Source organism: Trachemys scripta, chromosome 6 (genome assembly GCF_013100865.1).
Source record: "Trachemys scripta elegans isolate TJP31775 chromosome 6, CAS_Tse_1.0, whole genome shotgun sequence".
NCBI classification, from domain to species: Eukaryota; Metazoa; Chordata; order Testudines; family Emydidae; genus Trachemys; species Trachemys scripta.
Window position 1 is genome coordinate 100,942,092 of NC_048303.1, and position 27,409 is coordinate 100,969,500.

Below are 27,409 nucleotides of genomic sequence, written 5' to 3' on the forward strand. Positions count from 1 at the left end.
ATTTTTGAAGTGAGAATCCTTTCTCTATCCTCTCTTATGTTTCCTCCTTCCTATGCTTGAGAAGTTTCACCAAATCAACAAACCTTTGAGAAGCATAATAAGAATCAAACAAAAGCACAGTAAGAGCTAGGCAAAGGAAGCTATGCTTAACTGCAAAGAACATAGAATTGCTCAAGAAAAGCCTGAAGTTTTTTCTAAAATGCTACCACAGGAAATCTTTAGGTTGAATTATGGCAATACCATGCAGAGGCTGCTTTTTTTTTTTTAAATAAAAAACAAAACAAAACAGTTACACATCTGGAAGAATATGCTTGAAGAACTGCTTTTCAACCTTTGTGTTGTGCTCCCCAAAGGCATAGCCAGTAGTTGCCTGGTGGGTTGCAAGCTTGTTCCCATTCTCCCAGTCCCTGGTCTTCTGCTGAAACAGATTTGTTCAGCCACTTTGCAACTATTACTATTCAGATGCCAAAAGCAACTCATAAAGTATTGCAACTATTCCTGTGGCGCCACTTTTAAAGCACTATGGGAAGGGACGCAAAGGATTCTGGGGTGCATTTGAGCAAGATGGGATGCGAGTTGGGTCACAGCACTAATAAGGTAAGCATTACTGACTTAAATTGCAATCAGATTGTTATCCTTTGCATCCCACATACTTTGTCTGAGTTTTTGCTGTGAAAATGGTACATTTTGCACAACACTAATTGTAATTACTCCTCTATATGTAACAGAAAGTCTTTTAATATGAGCAGACATCTGGTGATAGAAATTTCAATACTGCCATTAGACACAGGGGGTGCAGGAAGAAAACAAGCTTCTTCAAAAGAGTTTCCCTGAATTTTGCCAATAATTCTTCCATGACAGTTTTCTAAGGAACTCAGGAAAGATCAGATCCCATCACTTCTACATTAAGCAAAAATGCCAGCTGTGATTTCTACACACTGATTGCAAAGCCTAACTACTGTATTTGTGAACAGAAGGTCTTGATTCACTACTTATGGGAGTCCTCAAGAATGCAAACTTTGAGTCTCACATGTGCAGTCACCCTATAGTCATTTTACAAAAATATGCAGAGATCAGTTTTTGCTGAAAAAGAATACAATATGAACTCTGCATTGCTACACAGAGTTTATAAAGCTAAAAAGAATAAATGAATTTAAAATCCAGTATTCCTAATGATAGAAAGATTATAGGTCCTGGAGATCAACTGATGCCACCCAGTCCTTAGGTTGGATGAACTATAAAATCTGCCTCAAAATGAACATCTGGAACATTTAAATCTTAACTCTAGAGTTGATCTTATACCACTAGATTCCTTTGTGATTTTGATGAAGTACTGCACAAACATCTGTCTATGTCTATTAATGAATATCTTTCTTTAGCTAAATTCAGTCAACAGGGCTATCTTATCCATGTACATGGTGCTAATGTTTACAAATGCTGGGATAGAACATTTAGTTTAATCCAGTACCACAAATGTGCTATATCTATAGTGTCATTCCAGCCCATTATGATTATTTAGACGGTTATAAATATGGCTATTAACAATTCTGATGCTATTTAAATTATTAATATTTTCCTTAAAACTACGCACCATTCTCAGCTTTTCATTTTCATGGGTTATTCCCTTGTGTTTTAGTTCTTCTTTTCCCTTTCTACCTTCAAGAGAAAATGTCAGCAGCCAGTATAACAAAGATATTAGGATAAAGAACTGAAAACATAACACCATGGTTAGTAGTGGCATGGTAAATGGATGACAGCATTTAAAACAACTTCTGTTACCTTTGCAATACCTTGTGGATTATCTTCTAGATATTTTTTGTGCTATGTAGAAAAGTTATGTTTTACAAGTCATTTGATCTGTCTGAACCACATACTCTCTCTAAAACATACATGTACCCTGAAGTGACAGTAGAGGTTCTTTACCTCCTTAATTTTCACTTGGCAGGTAGCCCAAGCTTCTGCTTAAAATGTGGATTTCCCACTTGGTAGCACTTGTATGGCACCTCAACAGTAATTTGTTGTGAGAAAAAGGAATTTGAACTGGTTGCTGAGAAGGAAAAAAAAACATGCATGTCTAATACAATTTTTCCTTGAATACCTGCAATGCCATTTATGTGTTTGCTCAGAGTGCACCAAAATTTTAAGGGATCCTGTGACTAACATGTCATTTGTTTGTTTTCCAACTAAATTAGCATGGTGAAAATTGCTTTTGTTGAGAGACCAGGCTTGTTCCACCCTGGGCCAGTGGAATTAAGTGTTTCCAATAGGGTTATATTAACTCACAAAAAGAACTTTAGAGTTAAGGTTGCCTGGTGATATATTGTGTCCTTCCAAAATGTAGAGTTCAGCAAAACTCAAACTTGTGAAAAAACTGGAAATGAAGAGATAAGGTACCACGCAAACCTTAACGCTGACCACCTGGAGCTGGCAAGAGGTGCTAGGAATTATCTGCAGCTGCATTCACTGTGTTAGGTGTAATTGTACTGAATGGTGGAGGAATTAGCTGGATCAGCTGGAAGTGCTGCGACTGTGATATGAGGTGATCAGGTCTGTGTACCTTGGAGAAGAAAGGGTGAGCCCCTCTGCCTGACCTCAATAGTGTGATCAAAGGAAAGAGGTGCATGTGTACCCAGAAAGATCCAGTATGCCTCATTTCAGTTCTGCATTGCATAGACTGTGTCAATACTGGGTCACAGGGGTCTTCTTGACCTGGGTATTGTCAGCATTTAGATGAGCATAAAGGTGAAGGGGTTGTCAAAGGGATATGAAATTTAACAGATGGGGTATTCTTTCTGTGGAGTCGGTGACGTGTTTGAGTGTAGGGCAGGTGTAGGCAGCGCCAGCTCAGTGCAAGGCAGAGTGAACGTATGTGTTATGGCATATGGGGGCATCACTCAAAGAGTCCAGAGTTAAGGTTGTGTGGGCACATATCTTAACTTTTTATTTTTCAGTTTTCAGAAGTTGGAATTTGAAATACTCTGACTCTTTATTTCTTGGTTTTCACAAGTCTGAGTTTTGCTGAACTTGGTATTCTGGAATGGCACAGGATTCCACCTGGCAACCGTAACTCTGAATTAACAAAGTTTTTGCCATTGCATTTCCTAGTCTTCTCAATAAAAAGAGAAATGTTGCTGGCAGGAGTTCATGGTCATTTAGGCAGTTGTAATTATCATGAAGACAAGCAGCTGTGATACTATTGTGGCCAGGTACTGATAATAAACATAGGGTTTTTCAACAGTAGACCTCAAGGAGGGAAACATCATTATCCCCATTGTACAGATGGGGAAACTGATGCACAGAGAGGTGAAGTGACTTGACTAAAGTCATCCAGCAAGCCAGTGGCAGAGGTAGGAATAGAGTCCAAGTCTGCAGCGTCCCAGTCCACTGTTTTCTCCACTAGGCTACACAGTTGCTGTGTGATTCCTAAGAAGCCCCACCCCCACTACACTTCATTATAATGGAATGGGGATAATACTTGTGCTTTGAAATGTTTGGAATGTGTAGTCACTTACAGGGCTGGTGAGAAAAATCTCAGACATGGTCTGTCTCCCAAGAACTAGAAGTTTATTACATAGTGTTACAGTAACTTTAACCGGGTGAGAGGAGATTTGTATATTTTTTTCGTACACCCTCCTCCACAACATTAAGCCGCCCAGCCACCATTTCCAATTCACCTCCCCTTCCTGTCCCATTAAGCCATTAGAAGCTAAGGGTATGTCTACATTGCAATGTAAGCCCAGAGTTAGTGGGACATGAGACAACTGACCCTGCGTTAGAGAACCCAGGACTTGAGCTGTTGACACTGATTGTTAACCCTAGGTTAAACTGTTTCTAACTTGGGGCTTTGGCACCCACACTGCAGTATGCAGACCTCAGTCAAACCAGCCACCTCCTAGACTCCTCAGCACCCACCCGAAATGTGGCTGCTTTAGCCCTTTGACTGTGGTGCACTGTCGAAAACTTGACTGTCCACCCTGCATATTACAGGAAGGTTGAACCGCTTGCCAGTACAGCCTGCTGCGGTGTCATTTTTGTCAGTGCATTTCCAACTACTGGAGTCAGCAACATAGAGGAGTTACTTTCTGAAGAACTTCTCTTGCTTGTGCTTTCACGCCTGTGTCAGGAAATGGACAGAGCTTTTGTGAGGCACTGGTGGCCATTTCGATGGCGTTTTTCTAAACACACCAAAGGCACCTGGCACAGGTTATAATGGAGCAGAAGGAGGAGGAGTACCCAGGCACACACAGATATGCAAATGGTTAGAGCTCCTCAAATCTATAGTTACCCACGATTTGGAAAGGTCTTGAGTGGTCTAACGACAAGGTTCAGGTGGCCAGCCCTCCGCCTGTCACTGAGGATTCCAAGAGATGTCCAGAAGTTCAAATCCAAATCACTCACACCTCTTTCCCTTTTTATGCTCAAAATGTCATATAGTTTGTCAATCACCAATAACCGCGTTGCAAGAAGTTTATTAAGCAAGAAGTTTCAAGCCATTAGTTGTTTTTGTTGTTAGTTGTTTTGTTCAAGTCGTTAGTTGTGTTTTTGCGGAGTCTGCAGTATAATGGGCCCCGACACACACACACCAGAAGTCAAATATAGACAGACTTCCTATCTTTCCAAAACTGCAAACTTCAGCAGTTTGAAAGAAGCAAGACAGGATGGCAAAGGATCATACTCAATTGTTGTGGTCACTCCCCCTCCTCTCCTGGCCTTCCTACTTATGCTAAGGCTGCTACAAAGGCCTTAGAGCTGCTTTTGGCAATAAGCATAATAATCAATATTCCAGTACTAGCGGTGGCCTAGGCATTTTGCTGGGCTGTCAAAATCTCCCCTAACAAGCACATAAACCAAAGAGGGTACAAGTTCATTGTTATGCTGGCCCTTATGGACCACAGAGGGCAATTTATGAATGTCAAAATGGGTTGCACTGGAAAATTTCATGATGCCTGGGTTTTCCAATGATTAGGAGTCAGGTTCTTCACTATTTGCCAGTATGTGTGGACATTCCTAGTTTTGCTAGCCTTGCACCAGAGATTTACCAAAATCAGGCTGTGCTCCCATGACCATGAAGCAGCACGCTTTGCAGAAGGCTTTTTCTGTTCAGTCTACATTGCAAGCACATAAAGCTCTGTGCTTGTCTGTTTACAGCTCTGGTAAGAAGGGTGAATGCTGACTCACTGAGCTGCTAAAGTACACCAAGAGCGGTTGCTTCCATTTTCAGTAGAGTAGATTCAAGACCCAAGTCAAGAGGGGCTGCATCTACACTGCAAAGCAATAGGACTCGAACCCTGGGTTAAGGCTTGACCTGGGCTTAGACACTGCACCCCTGCAGGGTATTGGGACCCTGAGTCGGAGCCCAGGTTAGTGGGATTTGTATGTGGACGGAAGGGAGGTTAGGTTTGAGCCTGACTCTGATCCCAGGCTTACATTGCAGCGTAAACATACTCTAAGCGTGCACAAAAAAGCTGGTAGAATCTGTGAACTTTAAGAAAAGCTGTTTTTTTTTAGGCGAGGGCTATATCTCAGGAACCTCTTGTTCAAATGACCCCAAATTTGGGTCACTAATTCTATCACATACGCCAACTAGGCATAGCATATTTCAAGACAATCCAGCTATGCATGCAGTTTTCAGAGCACTTAGAAGAATCATCATTTACACAGAAAGCTGGTCTTAACCTTAACTATAGCAGACCTAGTGGTCCAGTATAATTTATGCTTATGTCAATGGTGCATTTTTTTCCAGTTTCCTGGCAATACAACATGGAGGTCCTTTTATTTGTTTTTCCCAGTTTGCTTTCTTGTGGAGATCCAAAGTCTGGATTTACATTACCTGTTCTAGCTACATTACATGTTACTCCCTATGAAAATAATACAGTCCATGAACCTCTACATTATGATACTGCTTATGAGGTAGGGAGAGCTCCACTAATCATTAGATATGCCTTTGGACCATCTGTACCTGAACATTTCAAACATACATTTCATAATGCATACACAGTTATGCAAAAGGTATAAACAGAAATGAGATTTCCCACCCCCCTCTGGAAATTAGTAGCTCCCCCTCTCCCAAACAGTAAAAAGGACTGGCCTTGATACAGTTTTCACCTTATCTGCAAATAGAAGAATTAAGAGAAGATTGGGGAAGGGAGGGAGAGAAGAGAAATTTGATCTCTTTTTTAATGCCTGCCTCCTTCCAGCAAGTCCATCTGTTGTAGCAGGATATTTTTGTGTGACCAACAGGAGACAATTACTGCAGAAATGTTGAATCAGCTCTATAAAAAGACAGGCCAGTCACTACAGCATGAGTAGCAAGGGGGGTCCAGCTGAGGAGTTTTCATATACATTAACATAAAATATATATAAAAAGTGAGAGTGAAGAAAAACAGGAAGGAATAGGAGTATGGATGAAGTGGAGAGAAGGCTAAAGAAGGGGAGGGAAAGCTGGCATTTTGGGGGGGGTGGGGTGTTAACCAAATGGCAGTTTATCTTTCAGTTTGCTAGTTTCCAGTTTCATAAAACTTGCTCTCTAACTGCCCCCACCTTAACAGAGAAATCTAGGATTAAAAAAAGATTTAGGGCTGATTCTAGATCCTGACTGAAGATGTCGGAAACAGCACAAGCTGCTCCACTCTGCTCCAGCATCTGAAGCTAGTCAGTTATCCCCAAAATCACTGGTGCTGGTACAGGAATGGGAGTGGCTAGGATAACTTACCTCCTCAGGGAAGCTTCCTCACAGTTAGGGCTCAATGGAATCGAGGCCTCTATTTTAATAACCATCTGTAGATGGTAACTGACTCAAAACACTTGTATAAAATATGCTCATTTGTAACGTGTTTAGCAAACATGCTGTATCAAAATATTGACCACAACAAGGTAAGAGCATAAATTAAATTCTGACATAATTCCATGGAATTATACAAGAGGTGAATTTGGCTGTCAGACTTCGGCAATGTGATCTTTCGGTTACATTTTACCATAGAGTTGTTGTTACCTGTATTGTCCGTCTGCTGGTTTGAAGTCTTTGATCAGCCAGATGTAGTTGAGATGTTAGTTTTTCATTGGCTTCCTTAAATTCTTTGACAGAAGATACTGCTATCCTTTTTGCATTCTGCAGAACAGCTATCTGCTGCTGCAAGGACTTAATTCGTTCCCGCAATAAAACAGAGCAGCCTGGTTTCTGGGCCACAATATTTCTCCTTTTCTCTCTGTTTACTAAACATAAAGTGGCAGGTCACCAAACTGGAAGGTCATGACATAATTATTAAATTGCTTTTAGTTTTTCATTAGCCTTCCAAAGTGTGGTTCTGTCTGAAAAATGATGCTAAAAGCAGCTTGTAGGGTTCCATGTTTATTGTCTCTCAATGACTTCCAGATCAAGCTGGTTCAGGTTACATATAAAGGGTTGTTTTTTTCCTAACTGCCAGCTCTGCAAATTCAACCTGGGATTTGGAAGTCAAACCTGATTCCAAGTTTCTCATTGATGCATTACCAACAATAAAGATTCCACAATCAGTGCTTAGTTAACAGATTTTTTTAAGGTCTGAGCCAGATGAGAATACAGCTCATTCTGTCTCACAGCTGTATTGGCTCTCAAGGGCTAAAAGGAATAGAAAGTAGTAAAAACTTACGTTAGTCAGTAAAATCAATAGGTTGGACATAGAAACAAAAATTAGACAAGCTGAGCAAGAAGATGACATTTTATATAATCACTATTCCGAATAGAACTTCATTAAAATAAAGGACCAAATTTTAAAATATGTGTATATGCCACATTTCAATAGGCAAATACTAAGATAGCATATAATTGGGTATGTGCACAGTAATGGTGCTTACGTGCAAACACTAGGCATGCAAAAACACCCTTGCATATCTTTTGCTTTCTTTCATGACCTGGCCCCAAATGCATCTAAAATTCCTACCTTTGTTTATAACTGATGGATGAGCTGTTATGAGAGGACTGATCTTCCTCCTTTGGGAATGTGATTTTTCAATGTCCTTGTTCTGTGTGTTGCCCTAAATAAAGAACAGCAGCACAAAGATTAAGCAGCTTTCTACTTTGACACATCTACTGTTAACACTCCAGAGCTTACTGATTTGTATGGAAATAAATGTCAGAACTCCCCATCTCAAATAAGCAAAATTAAAATAAATAAAACTATGCAGAAGTGTGGACAAACAGCACTATAATGAAAAGTACTGGTTTATTTCCTTTCCACAGGGAGTAGGAAAAAACATTTAAAACCTGTAAAGAAGAGCACTGTCCTACTAAGATGATAATTCCCACAGGATCCCAACTATGGTATAAGCAAGGGGATAAAACAGTGTACTGCAATACCACTGAATGATGCTATGGGAAATGTATCATTCGAAATAAAATATACACCGATCATCATTAGGATGAAAGAGGTTCTAATACTTCAGGACCTACAATATCCCACTTTTCATTACATTTAAGTAACCAGATAATGGCTCAAAGATTCAAATGCTTGCATACACTTTTGCAAAAGTCCAAATTAGATAGTCAGCCTGAAACAGCATGCAACACCTATGCACATACACAATCCCCAACTCCTGTGTTTGACTACACCTAAATCAGGTGCATGCACTTTTAAAGATTAGTACAAGAATATCTCAATATAAAATGATAATTGCTGCTAGACTCTGTAATCTAAATAGGCTAATAACCTGTTCAATGTTCAGCTGACACAAGTAGAAAGATGAACAATGTTGCTTGCCATATGCAGTAGGAATATAAGTGATATATGCACAGAAGTGGGTAAAATGTGATTCATTAAAAAAAAGAAACTATTCATTTCCTTGCTTTTAAGTCCTTGATCAGTTCTGAAACAAAGTTTTGTTTTTTAATTTGTTTTCAAAATCTTCCAATTTTTCTTTTGTGTAGGTAAAGAATTATATATTTCTTAAATTGTAAATAACCAGAACGTAAATCACCAGATTTAATACAGTGAGCAATGATGCCCAATCTAATCTAATAATCTAAAATGCCTCGGTAACTTAGACAGCCATGCGTGTATGTGCAGAAGCTCCTTTCAGCCCAAATGTTGGAAAAAGATGCTAAAAAGTCACAGCAAACTAATTGTTAGACTTATGACTAAAACCCAGGATTCTCAGTTCAAGAGAAAATATCTAATCCACTAAGTAACAGCTTCCCAACTAAATTACTCTTTGTGCCTTAGTGGTCCCATGTAAAAGAATCTGGCTAATAAGAAGAGTTTGCACTTACGTGGTATTTTTTCCACATAGATCTTGAAGTACTTTACAATGGTAGGTAAGCATGGCACCACCATTTTACATTTGGTCGATGGATAGAGATTTGAAATAACTGTATGAGAGGCACTGTGGTCTACTGGATACATTTGTCCACTACCACAGAGAACAGAGCTCCCTTTCCAGCTCAGCCATTGGCTTCTTATGTAACCTTAAGTAAAGGATGGTTATTTTCCCTAAAGTATGTCAGCATGGATCCCATTTGAAGCATGCAGCACCTCATGTGAAATCCTGGAGACTTTTGAATAGCAATGTCTGTTGGGTCCATGCATGTGCCTGTTTTTGTGCTCCCATTTCATAGAATCATAGAATCATAGAATATCAGAGTTGGAAGGGACCTCAAGAGGTCATCTAGTCCAACCCCCTGCTCAAAGCAGGACCAATTCCCAGCTAAATCATCCCAGCCAGGGCTTTGTCAAGCCGGGCCTTAAAAACCTCCAAGGAAGGAGACTCCACCACCTCCCTAGGTAACGCATTCCAGTGTTTCACCACCCTCCTAGTGAAATAGTTTTTCCTGATATCCAACCTGGACCTCCCCCACTGCAACTTGAGACCATTGCTCCTTGTTCTGTCATCTGCCACCACTGAGAACAGCCGAGCTCCATCCTCTTTGGAACCCCCCTTCAGGTAGTTGAAGGCTGCTATCAAATCCCCCCTCATTCTTCTCTTCTGGAGACTAAACAATCCCAGTTCTCTCAGCCTCTCCTCATAAGTCATGTGCTCCAGACCCCTAATCATTTTTGTTGCCCTCCGCTGGACTCTTTCCAATTTTTCCACATCCTTCTTGTAGTGTGGGGCCCAAAACTGGACACAGTATTCCAGATGAGGCCTCACCAATGTCGAATAAAGGGGAACGATCACGTTCCTCGATCTGCTGGCAATGCCCCTACTTATACAGCCCAAAATGCCGTTAGCCTTCTTGGCAACAAGAGCACACTGTTGACTCATATCCAGCTTCTCGTCCACTGTGACCCCTAGGTCCTTTTCAGCAGAACTGCTACCTAGCCATTCGGTCCCTAGTCTGTAGCAGTGCATGGGATTCTTCCGTCCTAAGTGCAGGACTCTGCACTTGTCCTTGTTGAACCTCATCAGGTTTTTTTCTGCCCAATCCTCTAATTTGTCTAGGTCCCTCTGTATCCGATCCCTACCCTCTAGTGTATCTACCACGCCTCCTAGTTTAGTGTCATCTGCAAACTTGCTGAGAGTGCAGTCCACACCATCCTCCAGATCATTAATAAAGATATTAAACAAAACCGGCCCCAGGACCGACCCTTGGGGCACTCCACTTGAAACCGGCTGCCAACTAGACATGGAGCCATTGATCACTACCCGTTGAGCCCGACGATCTAGCCAGCTTTCTATCCACCTTACAGTCCATTCATCCAGCCCATACTTCTTTAACTTGGTGGCTAGAATACTGTGGGAAACCGTATCAAAAGCTTTGCTAAAGTCAAGAAATAATACATCCACTGCTTTCCCCTCATCCACAGAGCCAGTTATCTCATCATAGAAGGCAATTAGGTTAGTCAGGCACGACTTCCCCTTCGTGAATCCATGCTGACTGTTCCTGATCACTTTCCTCTCCTCTAAATGTTTCATAATTGATTCCTTGAGGACCTGCTCCATGATTTTTCCAGGGACTGAGGTGAGGCTGACTGGCCTGTAGTTCCCCGGATCCTCCTTCTTCCCTTTTTTAAAGATGGGCACTACATTAGCCTTTTTCCAGTCATCTGGGACCTCCCCCGATCGCCATGAGTTTTCAAAAATAATGGCTAATGGCTCTGCAATCTCACCTGCCAACTCTTTTAGCACCCTCGGATGTAGCGCATCCGGCCCCATGGACTTGTGCACGTCCAGTTTTTCTAAATAGTCCTGAACCACTTCTTTCTCCACAGAGGGTTGGTCACCTTCTCCCCATGCTGTACTGCCCAGTGCAGCAATCTGGGAGCTGACCTTGTGCGTGAAGACAGAGGCAAAAAAATCATTGAGTACATTAGCTTTTTCCACATCCTCTGTCACTAGGTTGCCTCCCTCATTCAGTAAGGGGCCCACACTTTCCTTGATTTTCTTCTTGTTGCTAACATACCTGAAGAAACCCTTCTTGTTACTCTTAACATCTCTTGCTAACTGCAACTCCAAGTGTGATTTGGCCTTCCTGATTTCACTCCTGCACGCCTGAGCAATATTTTTATACTCCTCCCTGGTCATTTGTCCAATCTTCCACTTCTTATAAGCCTCTTTTTTGCATTTAAGATCAGCAAGGATTTCACTGTTTAGCCAAGCTGGTCGCCTGCCATATTTACTATTCTTTCTACACATCGGGATGGTTTGTTCCTGCAACCTCAATAAGGATTCTTTAAAATACAGCCAGCTCTCCTGGACCCCTTTGCCCTTCATGTTATTCTCCCAGGGGATCCTGCCCATCTGTTCCCTGAGGGAGTCAAAGTCTGCTTTTCTGAAGTCCAGGGTCCGTATTCTGCTGCTCTCCTTTCTTCCTTGTGTCAGGATCCTGAACTCGACCATCTCATGGTCACTGCCTCCCAGGTTCCCATCCACTTTTGCTTCCCCTACTAGTTCTTCCCTGTTTGTGAGCAGCAGGTCAAGAAAAGCTTTGCCCCTACTTGGTTCCTCCAGCACTTGCACCAGGAAATTGTCCCCTACACTTTCCAAAAATTTCCTGGATTGCCTGTGCACCGCTGTATTGCTCTCCCAGCAGATATCAGGGTGATTAAAGTCTCCCATGAGAACCAGGGCCTGTGATCTAGCAATTTCTGCTAGTTGCCAGAAGAAAGCCTCGTCCACCTCATCCCCCTGGTCTGGTGGTCTATAGCAGACTCCAACCACAACATCACCCTTGTTGCTCCCACTTCTCAACTTTATCCAGAGACTCTCAGGTTTTTCTGCAGTATCATACCGGAGCTCTGAGCAGTCATACTCCTCTCTTACATACAACGCAACTCCCCCACCTTTTCTGCCCTGCCTGTCCTTCCTGAACAGTTTATATCCATCCGTGACAGTACTCCAGTCATGTGAGTTGTCCCACCAAGTCTCTGTTATTCCAATCACATCATAGTTCCCTGACTGTGCCAGGACTTCCAGTTCTCCCTGCTTGTTTCCCAGGCTTCTTGCATTTGTGTATAGGCACTTAAGATAACTCAATGATCGTCCCTCTTTCTCAGCATGAGACAGGAGTCCTCCCCTCTTGCGCTCTCCTGCTTGTGCTTCCTCCCAGGATCCCATTTCCCCACTTACCTCAGGGCTTTGGTCTCCTTCCCCCGGTGAACCTAGTTTAAAGCCCTCCTCACTAGGTTAGCCAGCCTGCTGGCGAAGATGCTCTTCCCTCTCTTCGTTAGGTGGAGCCCATCTCTGCCTAGCACTCCTTCTTCTTGGAACACCATCCCATGGTCGAAGAATCCAAAGCCTTCTCTCCGACACCACCTGCGTAGCCATTCGTTGACTTCCACGATTCGACGGTCTCTACCCCGGCCTTTTCCTTGCACAGGGAGGATGGACGAGAACACCACTTGCGCCTCAAACTCCTTTATCCTTCTTCCCAGAGCCACGTAGTCTGCAGTGATCCGCTCAAGGTCATTCTTGGCAGTATCATTGGTGCCCACGTGGAGAAGCAGGAAGGGGTAGCGATCTGAGGGCTTGATGAGTCTCGGCAGTCTCTCCGTCACATCGTGTATCCTAGCTCCTGGCAAGCAGCAGACCTCTCGGTTTTCCTGGTCAGGGCGGCAGATAGATGACTCAGTCCCCCTGAGGAGGGAGTCCCCGACCACCACCACCCTCCTCCTCCTCTTGGGAGTGGTGGTCGTGGAACCCCCATCCCTAGGACAGTGCATCTTTTGCCTTCCAATCGGTGGAGTCTCCTTCTGCTCCCTTCCCTCAGATGGGCCATCTAGTCCACTCTCCGCATTAGCACCTGTAGAGAGAACATGGAAACGATTCCTCACCTGTATCTCCATTGCTGGTGCATGGACGCTCCTCTTTCTTCTTCTGGAGGTCACATGCTGCCAAACCTCCTCACAATCCTTCTGTCCCTGCTCCGCCTGCTCTGAATCTTCAGAACATTGTGGCCGTAGAAGTATCTCCTGACGTCTGTCCAGGAAATCTTCATTTTCCCTTATGCAACGCAGAGTCGATACTTGTTTCTCCAGCCCTCGAACCTTCTCCTCCAGTATGGAGACCAGCTTGCACTTTGTACAGACAAAGTCGCTTCTGTCCTGCGGAAGAAAGACAAACATGGCACAACCTGTGCAGGTTACAACAGCTGATCGCTCACCTTCCATATCACCGTCCTCTTAGGAGCTTCCTCAACTGTTGCAGGAACTACTCGGAGAAACCTGCAGATGAAAGCCTCAGTGCGCTCTCCCCACGCGAACTCCCAGGCAAACTCCCGCTGTTAGCCTCTGCTGTTCGCCGCTCAGCTGGTTCGCTGCTGACTGCCCTTATATACCAGTCAGGCCCACTCAAGGCCCAGCTGGAACAAAGCACTCCCAATTCACACTTTTCAAACAAACAAGCAAGCAATCATGAGGGCTTTTGGGGCACAAAGAATGGAGCAGCTGTGACCCTCCATCAGTTCCTTTGCCATTCACAGCCCATGTTAGTGGAGGACTCCAAAGAGCCGGGATTGAGGGTAGGGCAAGGGATCCACACTGACTACAACATCTCCAAGAACCACAGTTCCTGTAGGGTATGTAACCGTTCTTCCTTCTTCAAAAATGTGTCATTGTGGATCCCACTGTAGATACCTGGCAAGTATTCATTCTGAATGGTGGGAAGGAGATGCATCAGCTGTATCAGTCAGATATTGAAAAACTGTTCTCCCAAACTTGGCATTCGGCCTAGCTGCCATGTTAAGGGCACAATGTTAAATGAAACTCAAGTATCAGAGGGGTAGCCGTGTTAGTCTGGATCTGTAAAAAGCAACAGTGTCCTGTGGCACCTTTAAGACTAACAGATATATTGGAGCATAAGTTTTCGTGGGTGAATACCCACTTCGTCAGACGCATGTAATGGAAATTTCCAGAGGCAAGTATAAATATGCAGGCAAGAATCAGTCTGGAGATAATGAGGTTAGTTCAATCAGGGAGGGTGAGGTCCTCTACTAGCAGTTGAGATGTGAACACCAAGAGAGGAGAAACTGCTTTTGTAGTTGGCTAGCCATTCACAGTCTTTGTTTGATCCTGATCTGATGGTGTCAAATTTGCAAATGTGGTCACCAGCAACCACACACCGCACCATAGCAACTCTAACTCAGGAACCAATCCATGCAACAAACCTCGATGCCAACTCTGCCCACATATCTACACCAGCAACACCATCACAGGACCTAACCAGATCAGCTACAACATTACCGGTTCATTCACCTGCACATCCACCAATGTTATATATGCCATCACGTGCCAGCAATGCCCCTCTGCTAAGTACATTGGCCAAACAGTCACTACGTAAAAGGATAAATGGACACAAGTCAGATATCAGGAATGGCAATATACAAAAACCTGTAGGAGAACACTTCAACTCCCTGGCCACACAATAGCAGATGTAAAGGTAGCCATCTTACAGCAAAAAAAACTTCAGGACCAAACTCCAAAGAGAAACTACTGAGCTTCAGTTCATTTGCAAATGAACCCACGAAAGCTTATGCTCCAATACATCTGTTAGTCTTAAAGGTGCCACAGGACTCTGTTGCTTTTTAAATGAAAGTCAGTGAGTTGCTCCATATCACTGTTTTACAGATCTCAGATACTGGCACATTTCTGAAGCAGACTCAGCTAAATGCCTGTGCCCTGGTGGTGTGCACCTGGATGTTTGGATGGAGAAGCTCACCAGCTAATTGGTAAGAGATGGAAATGCAGATGTGATCCACTCAGAGAGCTTCTGTGATGCAATGGTTTAGGCATGTCAATGTTCTAGATACAGTCTGAAAGATTTAGTTCTGACAGTGTAACAAATCAAGAGTTTAGAACCCTCCAAAGTATGCAGCTTTCTCTTACACATCATCGAATGTAGTTTTGGGAAGAGTACTGACAAGTTAACTGAATGATTTAGGTGGAACTCCAAGACCCCTTTAGAGGGGAATCTAGGGTATAATCTCAGAACCACCTTGTCACTATCAAAGGATGTGTAAGGAGGTCTAGCCATAAGGGCCTGGAGCTCACTGATCATCCAGGCCAAGGAAGACAACCTTAAGGATAAGGTGAATGTGTGAGTTTCAAGACAATGACAGTAAGATCTCAAGTAAGAGTGCAATGGACAGGAAGAACAGATCTCCTCCATGGGCAGTGCAGAGGATTACAATGCTCGCAGTGTGTGGTTGGTCTGGGTACTGGCAGGTGCCTCGGTGCTGATGATGGTTCTGGCTTTTCCTGTGGTGTGTCATTGGATATGGGCATCTATGATGAGGGGTCTGATGCCGAATCCAGAGTCAGTATCAGAGGAGTCATCCTTTGTAGGCTGCTCCTTATCACCAGTCCTCAACACAGTGCGGGACTTGGTGGATTTCTCTCCAGAGGCTTTTCATGGTCTGTCCTTGCATAAAGATCCTGAGCTCCATCTGGAATCTCTGCCTTAGTGTTCAGAGTAGCCCCTCTTAGTGCCGGTCTTCAGTACCAGAGGTGTCGGTGTCTGCTTTGGTACCAGTGTCTGTGATGGTAGTGGAGTCAACTTTGGTGCTGGGAATATCAGTGACAGTGCCATTCCAGTTCTTTCTTGGCACCATCTTCTCAGCACTGGTTTTCACAGTTGCTAGTCTGCTAGATGGGGCACTGGATAAAGTCAGTTTGTCTGCTGCTACAACCCTGATGCCTCTTTCTTCAGGATCTGAAGAGACCGTCATAAATTCCTGTAGGCCATGAACCAAGACGTCATGGTTTACCCAGCCTGTCCTGCTTCACCAGAACAGTCCCCATGTACTGGCCAGTTTCACTGAGACTGAGATTTTGTTCAAGTTTCAATAAAAAACTTTTGTGCTTCTAGTCACCCCAGAGACTGCCTTGGCTAACTCTTCCATTAGGATCACAGTGCATGGTTCACTCAAGAGAGCCCAGCCATCCCTCAACCACCCTTCCATTGCTTTCTGGCTGCCCTCGAGTTAGGGAGGATAGAAATCCCACCTTCTTTCTCACAGAACAGAAATACATAAAGACTACAGCTGTAGAAGAGTTCAATGCGGGGCAGCCCCAGCCCAGTGAGAGGAAGTTTTTAGCTTTGTGTCCAGCTTGGGCTAGTAGGCACAAGAATAGAGGAACAGGAAAGCTGTAGCGGACAAAGGGTGATCAGATCACCAAGGACGAGACTAGGCTGCATAGATTCCTGCCAGCAAGAAGGCTGGCTATCTCCCTGCCAGCCCTGGCTAGCCAGCTTCTGGGGAGCAGTGGCACCCCAGATCCCAGTTTCCCCAGCTCTTGCTCCCCAGTAGGTAGGCTGCTGCGGAGATGGGGGCCCATCTGGGTAGCTGGAAATTTTCCAGAAAATCTGTTTTGGTTCTTCTGAAATGGAATTTAAAAAAAAAAAAATGTGTGTTCCATGGAAAATTTTCCATTTCCAACTTTTTCTTCCAATTTGGAAATGTGAATTTTTCTAAGGAACGGAAATGCCGGTTTCCACTCAGCTCTGATCAATATCATGGATGTTGTAACAGGGAAAGGAGGGATGGCAGGAATGGCAATGTCTCTCAGTTTGTCAACCCTAAGAGTACTACATGAGGCGAGGAATTTATAATTTAATACCATAAAGACACAGATTTTTAAAGGAACCTAACGAGGTAGGTAGGTACCTAACCGTATTTTCAAAAGTGCAAAAGTTCCTAACTCCAACTGATTTTGATGGGAGATAGGTGCATAGGCAGACACTTTTGAAAATCCAGGCACCTATCGGCAAGACAAATACTCCTGGTTATACTGAACATTTTACAATGATCTTTCTTAATTTTGCACCAAGATCTACAGTACAAGAAAAGATTATTCAAGTTCTGACAATCAGAAAGGTATGTTTACTTCCTTTTGTTCTTCATCACAAAATTAATACTTTAAATGCAGCCCCTGATGGGTTTGTTGTTTGTTTATTTTTACATATGTTTATTCCTTTGTTTCTTCAAATTAAATCCAAGAGGACAGAACAAAACCAGTCAAATATGCAGCTATAAGGACAAAAAACATAGTTCAATTACTATATGCAGCCAAGTGGCCTAAAATCCAGACTTCAAGGTTTTGCCTTTGCAATGCCAAAATCAACAATTCTGAATGGTTTAAACTGCACTTTTCAGATCTTGTGCATCAATCTTCAAAGTAGATCAAATATCATGTGAGAAACCCTACTATGATCCAATACTTGGTAGTAACAGGCTCCTGGATGCCCCAGGAATACTGTTTGGTCCATGTTTGCTCCTGCAAAAAGGTGTGTTTAAAGTCAATGGTGCCAGGAGGATAGCAAATCTATTTTTGTCTCCTTCTGGGGGCAATCACCTATCAGTAACAGGACTCCCTCCAAGCCAGGATGCTTGAGAACTAAAAAACTTTGCGGGACTTTCATTGTCAATTTAAGTCACTGTCAGAGTGACTATTGGTACCACTGAGAACTTAAACCCAAGTTATATGTCCACAGACAAACAATAAATGAAATAGCTAACACATCCTCTACTACAGGATTGCAAACAAGAAGTCAAGGGTAATTTGATGATTCTAAGGTAATTTATTTGAAAATACTGAGAATTCAAAAATTGAGATAAAATGTTTGCTAGCCCATATGTTATTGATGAGTCATGTTTTTGTTTACTTGTATGACTACATCTTGTAGGCAATTCTCATCCTAAGAAATTATTCAGCTACAGAGATACTCAAGGAATAGACTACTGGCTATATGTTCAGCTTCCAATAAATAACTGCACAACATCTCACAATAAGCATTTCTCCAAGATCTAATTTTGTGTATATTCAGTTAAATAAAATCTGTAAAATGTTTGGTAATGGCTCCACTAGACTGATTAGTTCAATATGAGGAAACACTGAAGTATTGTAACATATAAAAATATTTACTAAAAATTGCTTATTTGAAAATCATAGGATATATTTTAATGCACAAGTTATACTGTACCTTTTTGTGATATAGTCGGCTCTTGTCTTCTAAATGTGCAATATTGTGGACCATCTGATTATCTTGTATTTGATATTTTTCCTGTTGATCATTTGTGTCTGTTAGTGAATCAAGGTTTTGGACTGTTTTCATAATTATTGATTCCACGCTTTCAGAAGTTGGTATTTCAGAATCACTAAAATAGCATATTTGGGGGGAAAATCAATGTCCTTGTTAAAAAGTTGAAATATCGAATAAGGGATCACAAAATATACCATGTGATTAGTCACACACATTACAAACGCGAACTGTCGTAAGCACTTTAAAAACAGTTGGTGAACGATGCATAATCTGAAAAATATTAATTTGACTCATTTAATGAATACCTACAAATAACACATTTGTAACAAGCATTTTATAAATGAAAAGAAATCTTAAATTCTGCTAATTTAAATTTTTAAAGAATTCTACTTGAACAGCTCCATCTATAGTCTACTGTAATTATAGTTTACAAGAGGCTGCATGATACTAGTGACAAGTGCTTTTTGTTGTAGACCAGAAAGCTGACAATCAAAAAGCTGTGCTACAGTATATTGTAAGTCCTGTGACCTGGTTCCAAAGATGTACTGCATTTCCTCTTAAAACTAATTGTTATTGAACTTCAATGTGTGAAAACAAAAACAAACAAACAAAGCTAAAAATAACCCCACCCTGCTTATTTTAAGACCCAGTCTGACTGACCAGGCACATGCATGCTGTTTATCACAGAAGGTTTGATGCATAACAAATGTCTAAAATAAAGGTCAATTTTTGGCAAAGGTCAACAACCTTGACATTGTTAATCTGAGAGATTCAAAAAACAATCCTCATCTGTTATTATGGGCATGTTTGTGTGTCAGTTATAATCTAAATTCTTTGGGGGCAGGAAACACGTAACACTCTGTGTTCTGCAAACTACTGTACACATTTAGTACAAAATAATAATAGCAATATACTTCTTTATTGTTTCACTTGAACTATATTTGCGATGCTGATTAGTTAAATTAAGTTTTAGTGAAATATCTAAAGTGCAGCTCTTTACTGCTGCAGAGTTTACTGACTCCTTTAAACTTGGTACTTGCTGTTTAAAAATGCTTACTATACAGATCAATTGCAAATCCTAATACCTCGGTTTTCTTCCAGGCTCTGTAATTAACTTGCTTTGTGACCTAGTGTACCCTTATTTTCTATAGCTTTTGTAAGGCTCCTCATCACTTTATTCCTAAGGAAATTTCCACTGTAATTTCAGCTGGTCCTTGAGCTTCTGCAGTACCTTCTGCTGATGATTAAACAGTCACAGTTAGGTGGTGTTCAAAAGCACCTGCCTTGAAGTCAGCTCTTCTTACTGCTACAAGATGGGGAGGGGACCTCATTTTTTCCCCAAGATTTGCAGTGCATCTGAAAGGACGATCTGGGGCAGAGGCTCACATGCCTTACCAGTTTTCTGCTTGGTCATCACCAGCTTTACCACTAGAGTTGTGGAAAAGTTGGGTAAATGAAGTCTGAACCATCCATTGGCACAAGATACATTTACTCTATTCCCCCCCACCCCCAACCAATAGGGTGTTATATGAAGGTGCCGTTCACTTCAGTAGAGTTATAGTGGCATAAAACTGGTGTATAATGGAGTAGAGAATCAGGCCACTTAACTGGAGAAGCTTCCTCAAACTCAAAAGCAGAGTGTCTAAAAAGATGTGTTTGTATGATGAAAAGCTTCCCCTGATGCATCAATGTGTCTCACTGACTGTGAAGAGCAGAAACTAATGTAATGTTTTGAAGATGCTGAAATACCACCAAGGGATTTCTAATTGTGTTGATGTTCCTTTGCAGCTGAATGCTTTGAAAGAATGTTCTGTCATCTAGAAAGTATAAGAGTTGAACCCTGAAACTTAGAACCAGCCTTCAGTAATAAAGAACTGTATTTTTAGACATGGAAAAGATATAACTAAATAAAGACATTTCCTTCAGTAGATCCTGCATTCTGGGCTATCATTGCCAATCATTCCTATCATTGCTAGGAAACACTCAGGGTACAACTGTCAAAGAGGATATCTTCTGGTTATTTGGGGCACGTCTTGAAGCCACTGTATTACTTTCCCTTGGTGAACAATATTATGATTTACAAAACTGTTCACAGAAAGCAAAAGCTAGCAAATTAAAAAAAAGAAGGAAATACTGCTAATAATAGCAACAACAACAAAAATACCAGCTTTAATCGTTTGCATGAAATCAGCATGTCTGCAATATTAAAATCTAAAAAAAAAAAAAAAGACGACCATAATATAAACAACAATAGCAACAAGAAGAATACTTAGCACTTATGTAGCGCTTTGCAACCATAGCTCTCAAGATACTTTGCATAGTTGGTTACATATCATTATCCCCATTTTATGCATGGGTAAGCTGAGGAACAGAGAAGTTAAGCGACTTGCTTTGGCTTGCCTACATGAACATTTAATTTCTGGACAGCTGAGGTGCAAAAATACCCTGCACTAACTTGCCACACATTAAGGGTATGTCTACACTACCTGCCGGATCAGCGGGCAGCGATCAATCCAGCGGGGATCGATTTATCACATCTAGTCTAGACGGATAAATCGACCCCCGAGCCCTCTCCCTTCTGCCCAAGGTGGAATTAGAACTTGCTTCTCTATTGTCTTTTGGGAACAAGAGAACTAGAAGTAGGAGACTATGCAGCATTTTATATTCATTTGCCCTTGTGGCTTACAGCTGCCTCTTCAAGTGTGTGTGGGGGGACAGATAGAAGAGGCAAGAATTCTAAACATTTAAGAGTTTTGTCAGTGCTATTTGCTGGGGGACTTGTGACTCAAGATTGGGGATATGTGCAGTAATACTTACTTTTAAAGAACTAATTTTTCACCACAATTCAATTAAAGTTAGTACAATGACTGTGCATAAAACATACATGAAATAATTAGTGTAGATGGTTCTTAATTTAAAGGATGTTAAACAGCTTGTAGACATCTGCTAGCAAGCTGAAATGGGTCATTCAAAATTTATCTAACTAAATTAAGGGGAAAAAATGTTTCTCCTCCCGGGTCGGCATGTCACAAGATAACTAAACCGACTTAGTAGGCTTGCCTGGGAATCCTTAGCTGTCAGTGGTGAATATGCAAAGGGCCAGCAAATTAAATCAACCTGCCAAACTGTCAATTTCAAGCCTCATGACTGCATGAAAATAGCATCACTGGAAGAAATCAAGCATTGCCTTCTTTTGGGTTTCCTGGCACCTATTCAAATACTGATGCAGTTGTGGCTAATTTTGCATGCAAATTTCAGTCAATAAGCTCAGAACAAGACCTCCCAAGATATTTCAAAAGATCTGACAGTATTTTTTCTGAATACCAAATCGACAGTAGTTGAAATTCAATCTCCATTTGCTAGTGCTTTACATATGCACGGTGTCCCCTCTACAGAGCTAAGTTAATGAGAGCCGTACCTGCTTTCACTCATATCCTCCCAGCCATCCTTATTGAAGTTCTCAAATACATTGCTCATAACCTTGATGGACTGATTGAGAAAAGCTTGGTGACGTCCCAAAGAGCTCTTTTTCTTGGTTGCTTTTAATTTAACCTTGGTTCCTGGTGTCTTACAATTACATTGCCCCTGGGTTGCTCCGACAGTGGCCATGGTAGCCACTGCTTTGGCTTTGTCCAGTGAATTTTTCAACTGCTCCACCTCACAAAGCAGATCATCATTTTCATTTCTCAACCTGTTCGCTTCTGCCACTTGCCTCTTCAGAGAGGTAACTTCTCTCTCCAGCTCATCAATAACTAACTGAAGATCTGCTTTGTCTTTCTTTATTTCTCGAAGCTTCTTCAGTAGCTTCTCTAACTCTCTCTCTTTTGTGTCTGCATCTTCTTTGTGACATTTTATAGATGCTTTCAGATCATTTTGGTCTTTGGTTAACTGTTTATTTACTTCTTTCAGCTTCTTTGATTCCCTTTCAAGAGCTCTAAATCTCTTTTCCAATTGGCACACCTAACAAAATTGAGTTTTAGAGTGAAACATTATACTTTGTTTTTAACCTTTTAAATAGCACAAAACCAAACTGCTATATCTTAAAATTACATTTATTTTATGAAAATAAAATTACATTTAGCACAAGGACAAAAATAATCTAAAGTGCCTAATTCAAAAATAATTCTAAGGCAGTGTAGATGAATACATTCTAACTGCAATAATACATCTGTTGAGCAAAGGGCAGATGGTAAAAGGAGTTAAAATTCCAGACAAAGTGACACAGAAGTCTAAGTATGCTAATAAACCTTGCTGATGCATTCCGAGATCATTACTGATTTGGTTATACATACTAATTCAACCTGAACAAAATTTTCAAAAGAAACGATATACAAAACAAACAATTTTGCACAAGGTATTTAAATAATCAAACTCTTTAATGTACTTATTTAAAAACATTAAACATATCCTTTCAAAATCAGCCAGAAATTTTTAAAAAAGTTTAGGGACTTTAGAATATGAAGACTGGGATCTTTTCTATTTGCAGTATAGGAAAATCCAGACCATCCCAGTGAAACCTCTTTACAAGCTTACCAAACACTATTTGAGGAAGCATTTTTCTTCATACCTAAAGACTTGCTATGTCCAAATGATGCATATGTTTTGTTGCTGATGTACTATACCATCTAAACAAACTCAGGATTACCTCTAATAGACTGATTCTTACTGTCCTTTAATGCCATTGGTCAAAGTTTAAACTAAATACCACAATATTCAGCAATGAACAGCAAGTTTAATTTGAACTAGGCCCCTAAAAAGGAACAGCTACTCAGATAAGATTTTTCCAAAGTGTCTTTGGGAAAATCAATGCAACTTTGGAAAAATCTTTGGAAAAGTCTCACTGTCAGTTACCTAGTAGCTGATGTACCACAGTTCTTTCTCTACTCTATTTTTGGTGGGAGCTGCTGAGTGCTCAGCTCTTTGGAAAATCAGGTACCTACAGAAGAATTTAGCAGCCTAACTTTAGAAACTCGTTTTATAAAATATTGGCCACTGCCAGCATGCTGCAAGAGTGGAATGCAAAAACAATATCAAATTTCAAACTTTTTAAACTGAACAGTATTTCTAAAGAAATATTAGAGGTACTGACAGGCTGTATTAGGCTGAAGGTTTTTAATTGTTTTAAATCATATAGAATTATTTTGTCTGACGGATGAATTTAGTTCAAACGACAGTGAAGGATCTGAGTGGACATGTTAAATTAAGAATAGTGATGATCAAACATCCTAATATATCTTTATCAATGAGCTTGAAATCAGACCTTCAATATCTATGCTTATCCATTGCTGGACTTCCCTTGAGCAAAACATGTGGCAGGTTTACAGTGAACAAAGAATTAGAACTCATTGGGTGAAATCCTGAATTCATTGAAATCAAGGGGAATTTCGCTATTGACCTCAATGAAGCTAAGATTTTACCCATTGTATTTATGATTAAGATTAGCATTTGAACCCACATCTCCAGTGGTTAAAGGCCAATACAGTACTCATCATTAACTCATTGTGCATTAAGCCCTTCCAACCTCAGCTTTCCTCATTTCTTAGTTCTTTAGAACACCTTTTACGTTCAATGTCATTTAAAGTCACTTCTGGGTAGTTGAAAGGAAACAGCAAATATCTTCTGGGTCTATATCCTAAGGCAGAGGTTCTCAACCTTTTTCTTTCTGAGACCCCCCCAACACACTATAAAAACTCCATGGCCCACCTGTGCCACAACAACTTGTTTCCTGCATATAAAAGGCAGGGTCGGCGTTAGAGTATAGCAAGCTGGGCAAATGCCTTGGGCCCCATGCCACGAGGGCCCCTGCAAAGCTACATTGCTCAGACTTCAGCTTCAGCCCCAGGTGGCAGGGCTCAGGACCCTGGACTTAAGAAGACCCACTGAATGCATCTGCTTTCTACCTTATTCCCCAGCAAATCTAATGCTGGCTCTGCTTGGCAGCCCCCCTGAAACCTGCTCACAGCACCCCAGGAGGCCCTGGACCCATGATTGAGAACTACTTTTAAGGCCGGCACTACCTTTTTTGCCGCCCTAAGCGGCGAAGGGAAAAAAACCAAAAGCTGCCGCAGTCACGCCGCCGCTGAGGGAACCGGAGGAGGAGCTGCTGCCGTCATGCCACCGCTGAGGGAATCGCCGGAGAAGCTGCCGCTAGCGTGCCACCAAAAGCCGCCGCGGTGCCACCCGAAGACCGCCCGGGAAGCCGCCCTTTCCCATTTGCCGCCCCAGGCACACACTTGCTAGGCTGCTGCCTAGAGCCGGCCCTGACTACTGTCCTAAGGTATCATCACAACAGTATGTATCCACAGAGATAAAAAATTATACAGCACCTGGCAAACAAAATTATAGTTCTGAAATATAGATAATAACCTAGTATAAACTGTGAAATCCTAGACTGTAGTGCTCAAATTATTTCAATTACTCACTCTGCCTTAAGATAAATGAATGTGAGCATTTCCTGTTATGCCTGTTATTATTTTAACATGATGTTTGTCATTCAGTAATAACGAGATGACAGACTTCATTACCTGACCATATGGCAAGTGTTACAAGTATATGCAATCACGTCATCTGCTGTAAATTACTGTACTTCCTACAAGTTAATTCACAAATATAAGAAAAATAGAAATAGCCATACTGACATTTTAAGTACATATTTGTGTTTATTCAATTTAACAATGCTCTTAAAGGTTTAATTAACTAGACCAATATAATTAGGCCAAATCACAAGCTAAAAGACAAGCTAAAGGAATAGGCCTATCTGAAAAATGCATTTTCTTTGCAGCAAACAAAAACATATGGTAAAATACAAATGTGCCCTTTTAAGTGAACACTTATTAACATATAAAACTATTTGTGCAAAGCAAAAATATCAATACAAAAATTGTGACTTGTTAAGAATACCTCATTATTGTACAAATACAATATGAAAAATGCTGTATAGTATATCTGTTAAACCAATAAGCCTACTAAATGTATCTACAGTACCATTTTGTAGAGAGAGGTTACATATTCAAGAACTTTTTTTAAACAGTATTTTTTTTAAATTTAAAATATGCGAAGTGAATTTATTACCCAAATCACTATTATGCACAGATGTGATTCTCTAGTAAAACAGCTGTATGGATTCACATCTGATAATGTGTACAGTTAAATAAACTTTGGCAAAAGAAAATAAAGATTTCGGAACCCAAAAGCTGTGAATAATAAGCAGATGCTCCTATTTTAATTTAGATAATGTGTTGGTTTATTGCAGTTCATTTTGTCTTTAAACACATTTTTAATTTGCTCTGACATTAACAGCATTTATCTCACATGATGCATCAATATCTACTGCACTAACATTGATTTTTGACATAATTTTGGCAGTCAGTGTTTTTGAATTATGAAAGAAAATTAGAGATAGAACACAGAGCTTCAATTCATGAATTCTGACGTTAACATATGATCCTTTACGTTAAAACTTAGATTTAACTTGCTGGGCTCAATATCTTACCTTCTGTAATGTCTGATCTGATATTTCTTTCACATTCTTCTTTGGAGTACTGTTCTTGACCCCATCATCTTCACCAAGTCTAAAGAGTAGTTCTGCCAGAGAATAAATAAAATATTGTGACACACATTCCCACTAAAACAATACTCAAACAGTTTAAGTAAATGTGTTCTTTAGTTTCCCAATTATAAATAACCTGGTGTGTTTTCTTGTCAAGCCTTTTGGTCAGTCTCTAAAGAGCGACCTCTTTTCAAAGTCTTATGTCACATAATTATGAATCTTTGTAGCATCACAGTGTGTTTTTCCCCCCACAGTACAAGCTTTTCAAAGGTACAATAGATCTGCAGGTTAAAGATGCTGTACTTTTATTCCCATTTTCATTCTTTTATAGACTATTCCCTATATGCCTTAAAAGCAGAATTCATTGCCTTTTTATCTACACAGTCACTACCAGTTTTGTTCTCTAGGTCTTGTCCCCTGCCAGGAAGATCAGAGCGATTGGTGAACAAAGCAAACAGTAACAGAATTAGGATGAACTGAAACTTTAAACCCCTCTTTTGTTAAGTGAAAGATCATGTGTTTTACAGGATAAAGCACACAAATCATTCTGTTGTAATGTTGTGAGTTCATAACAATTAGAAAACTACAAACTAGTAAATGTGAACTTGATTCTATTTACCATTCCAGTGGTCACACTTCAATTACTAAAATTCTTCCCAAAATAAGGGCAAGTAAAAAAAAAATGTTCTTAAAGAAAGCACACCTACAAAATGGAAATGTTAGTAATATTATAAGGTAAATCAGAACAAAAAAGTGTTCGGTTTCCATTCTTTGTTGATTTCATTATTATTCACAAAAAAGGATAGTAATTCTTGGAGTGACTTCTTTAGGGAAGATAGAAAATTATGTTGAGAAACAGGGAAACCCGGTTGTAGAAATGCCAGTCAAATGTTTAGGATTTTTTTTTTTTCCTACACTAACTGAAAGAATTACTCTTAGGGGAAAAAATATCTGTGCTTGGTTTGCTTTGGAAATATAATTTTAAACCACAAGCGGACACTGCAGGTCAGTTAAAAACTTTTGATTTCTAAACAAAACAGGAGTAGAAGAAAACAGCATTACTCTCTGTAGATTAGCAATCCTCTTGATATAAACAGTGACTAATAAGTTTGTTAGAGTGAATTAGACCCTTCTTTTGTCTTTGGAACATGTCATAGCCAATTAAAACTACTGTATTCATGAAATAAATAGAGCACTATTCTAAAGATAATAAAAGCTGAAAAAGGTAAAACTATGCATCTGGGGAATATGTACCTTTACCTTGATATTAATCTGCTAGTTCCCATGTTATTTCCAAGTACAGTCCCCCAGCACAGTGGTACTGCATATATTTACAACATTCTTAAGTAACTCATAAAGATCATATGTAAATACTTTTAATCTTTTTCTAAATATTCACTCATTTGAATG

The 27,409-nt window shown here is 40.8% G+C and overlaps 1 protein-coding gene across 4 annotated transcripts in view; it reads right to left on the bottom strand.

The window, feature by feature from the left end:
• CNTLN (centlein) overlaps positions 1 to 27,409 on the bottom strand; it is a 286,401-nt gene that overhangs the window by 66,691 nt on the left and 192,301 nt on the right. For all 4 annotated transcript variants that reach the window (XM_034773873.1, XM_034773872.1, XM_034773875.1 and 1 more), the window contains 5 exons: positions 25,943 to 26,034; positions 21,869 to 22,410; positions 18,391 to 18,565; positions 7,920 to 8,013; positions 6,992 to 7,212 (listed from right to left, as the gene is read on the bottom strand). In XM_034773873.1, coding sequence (XP_034629764.1) covers positions 6,992 to 7,212; positions 7,920 to 8,013; positions 18,391 to 18,565; positions 21,869 to 22,410; positions 25,943 to 26,034 — 1,124 coding nt within the window. The remainder of the gene's footprint in view (positions 1 to 6,991; positions 7,213 to 7,919; positions 8,014 to 18,390; positions 18,566 to 21,868; positions 22,411 to 25,942; positions 26,035 to 27,409) is intronic.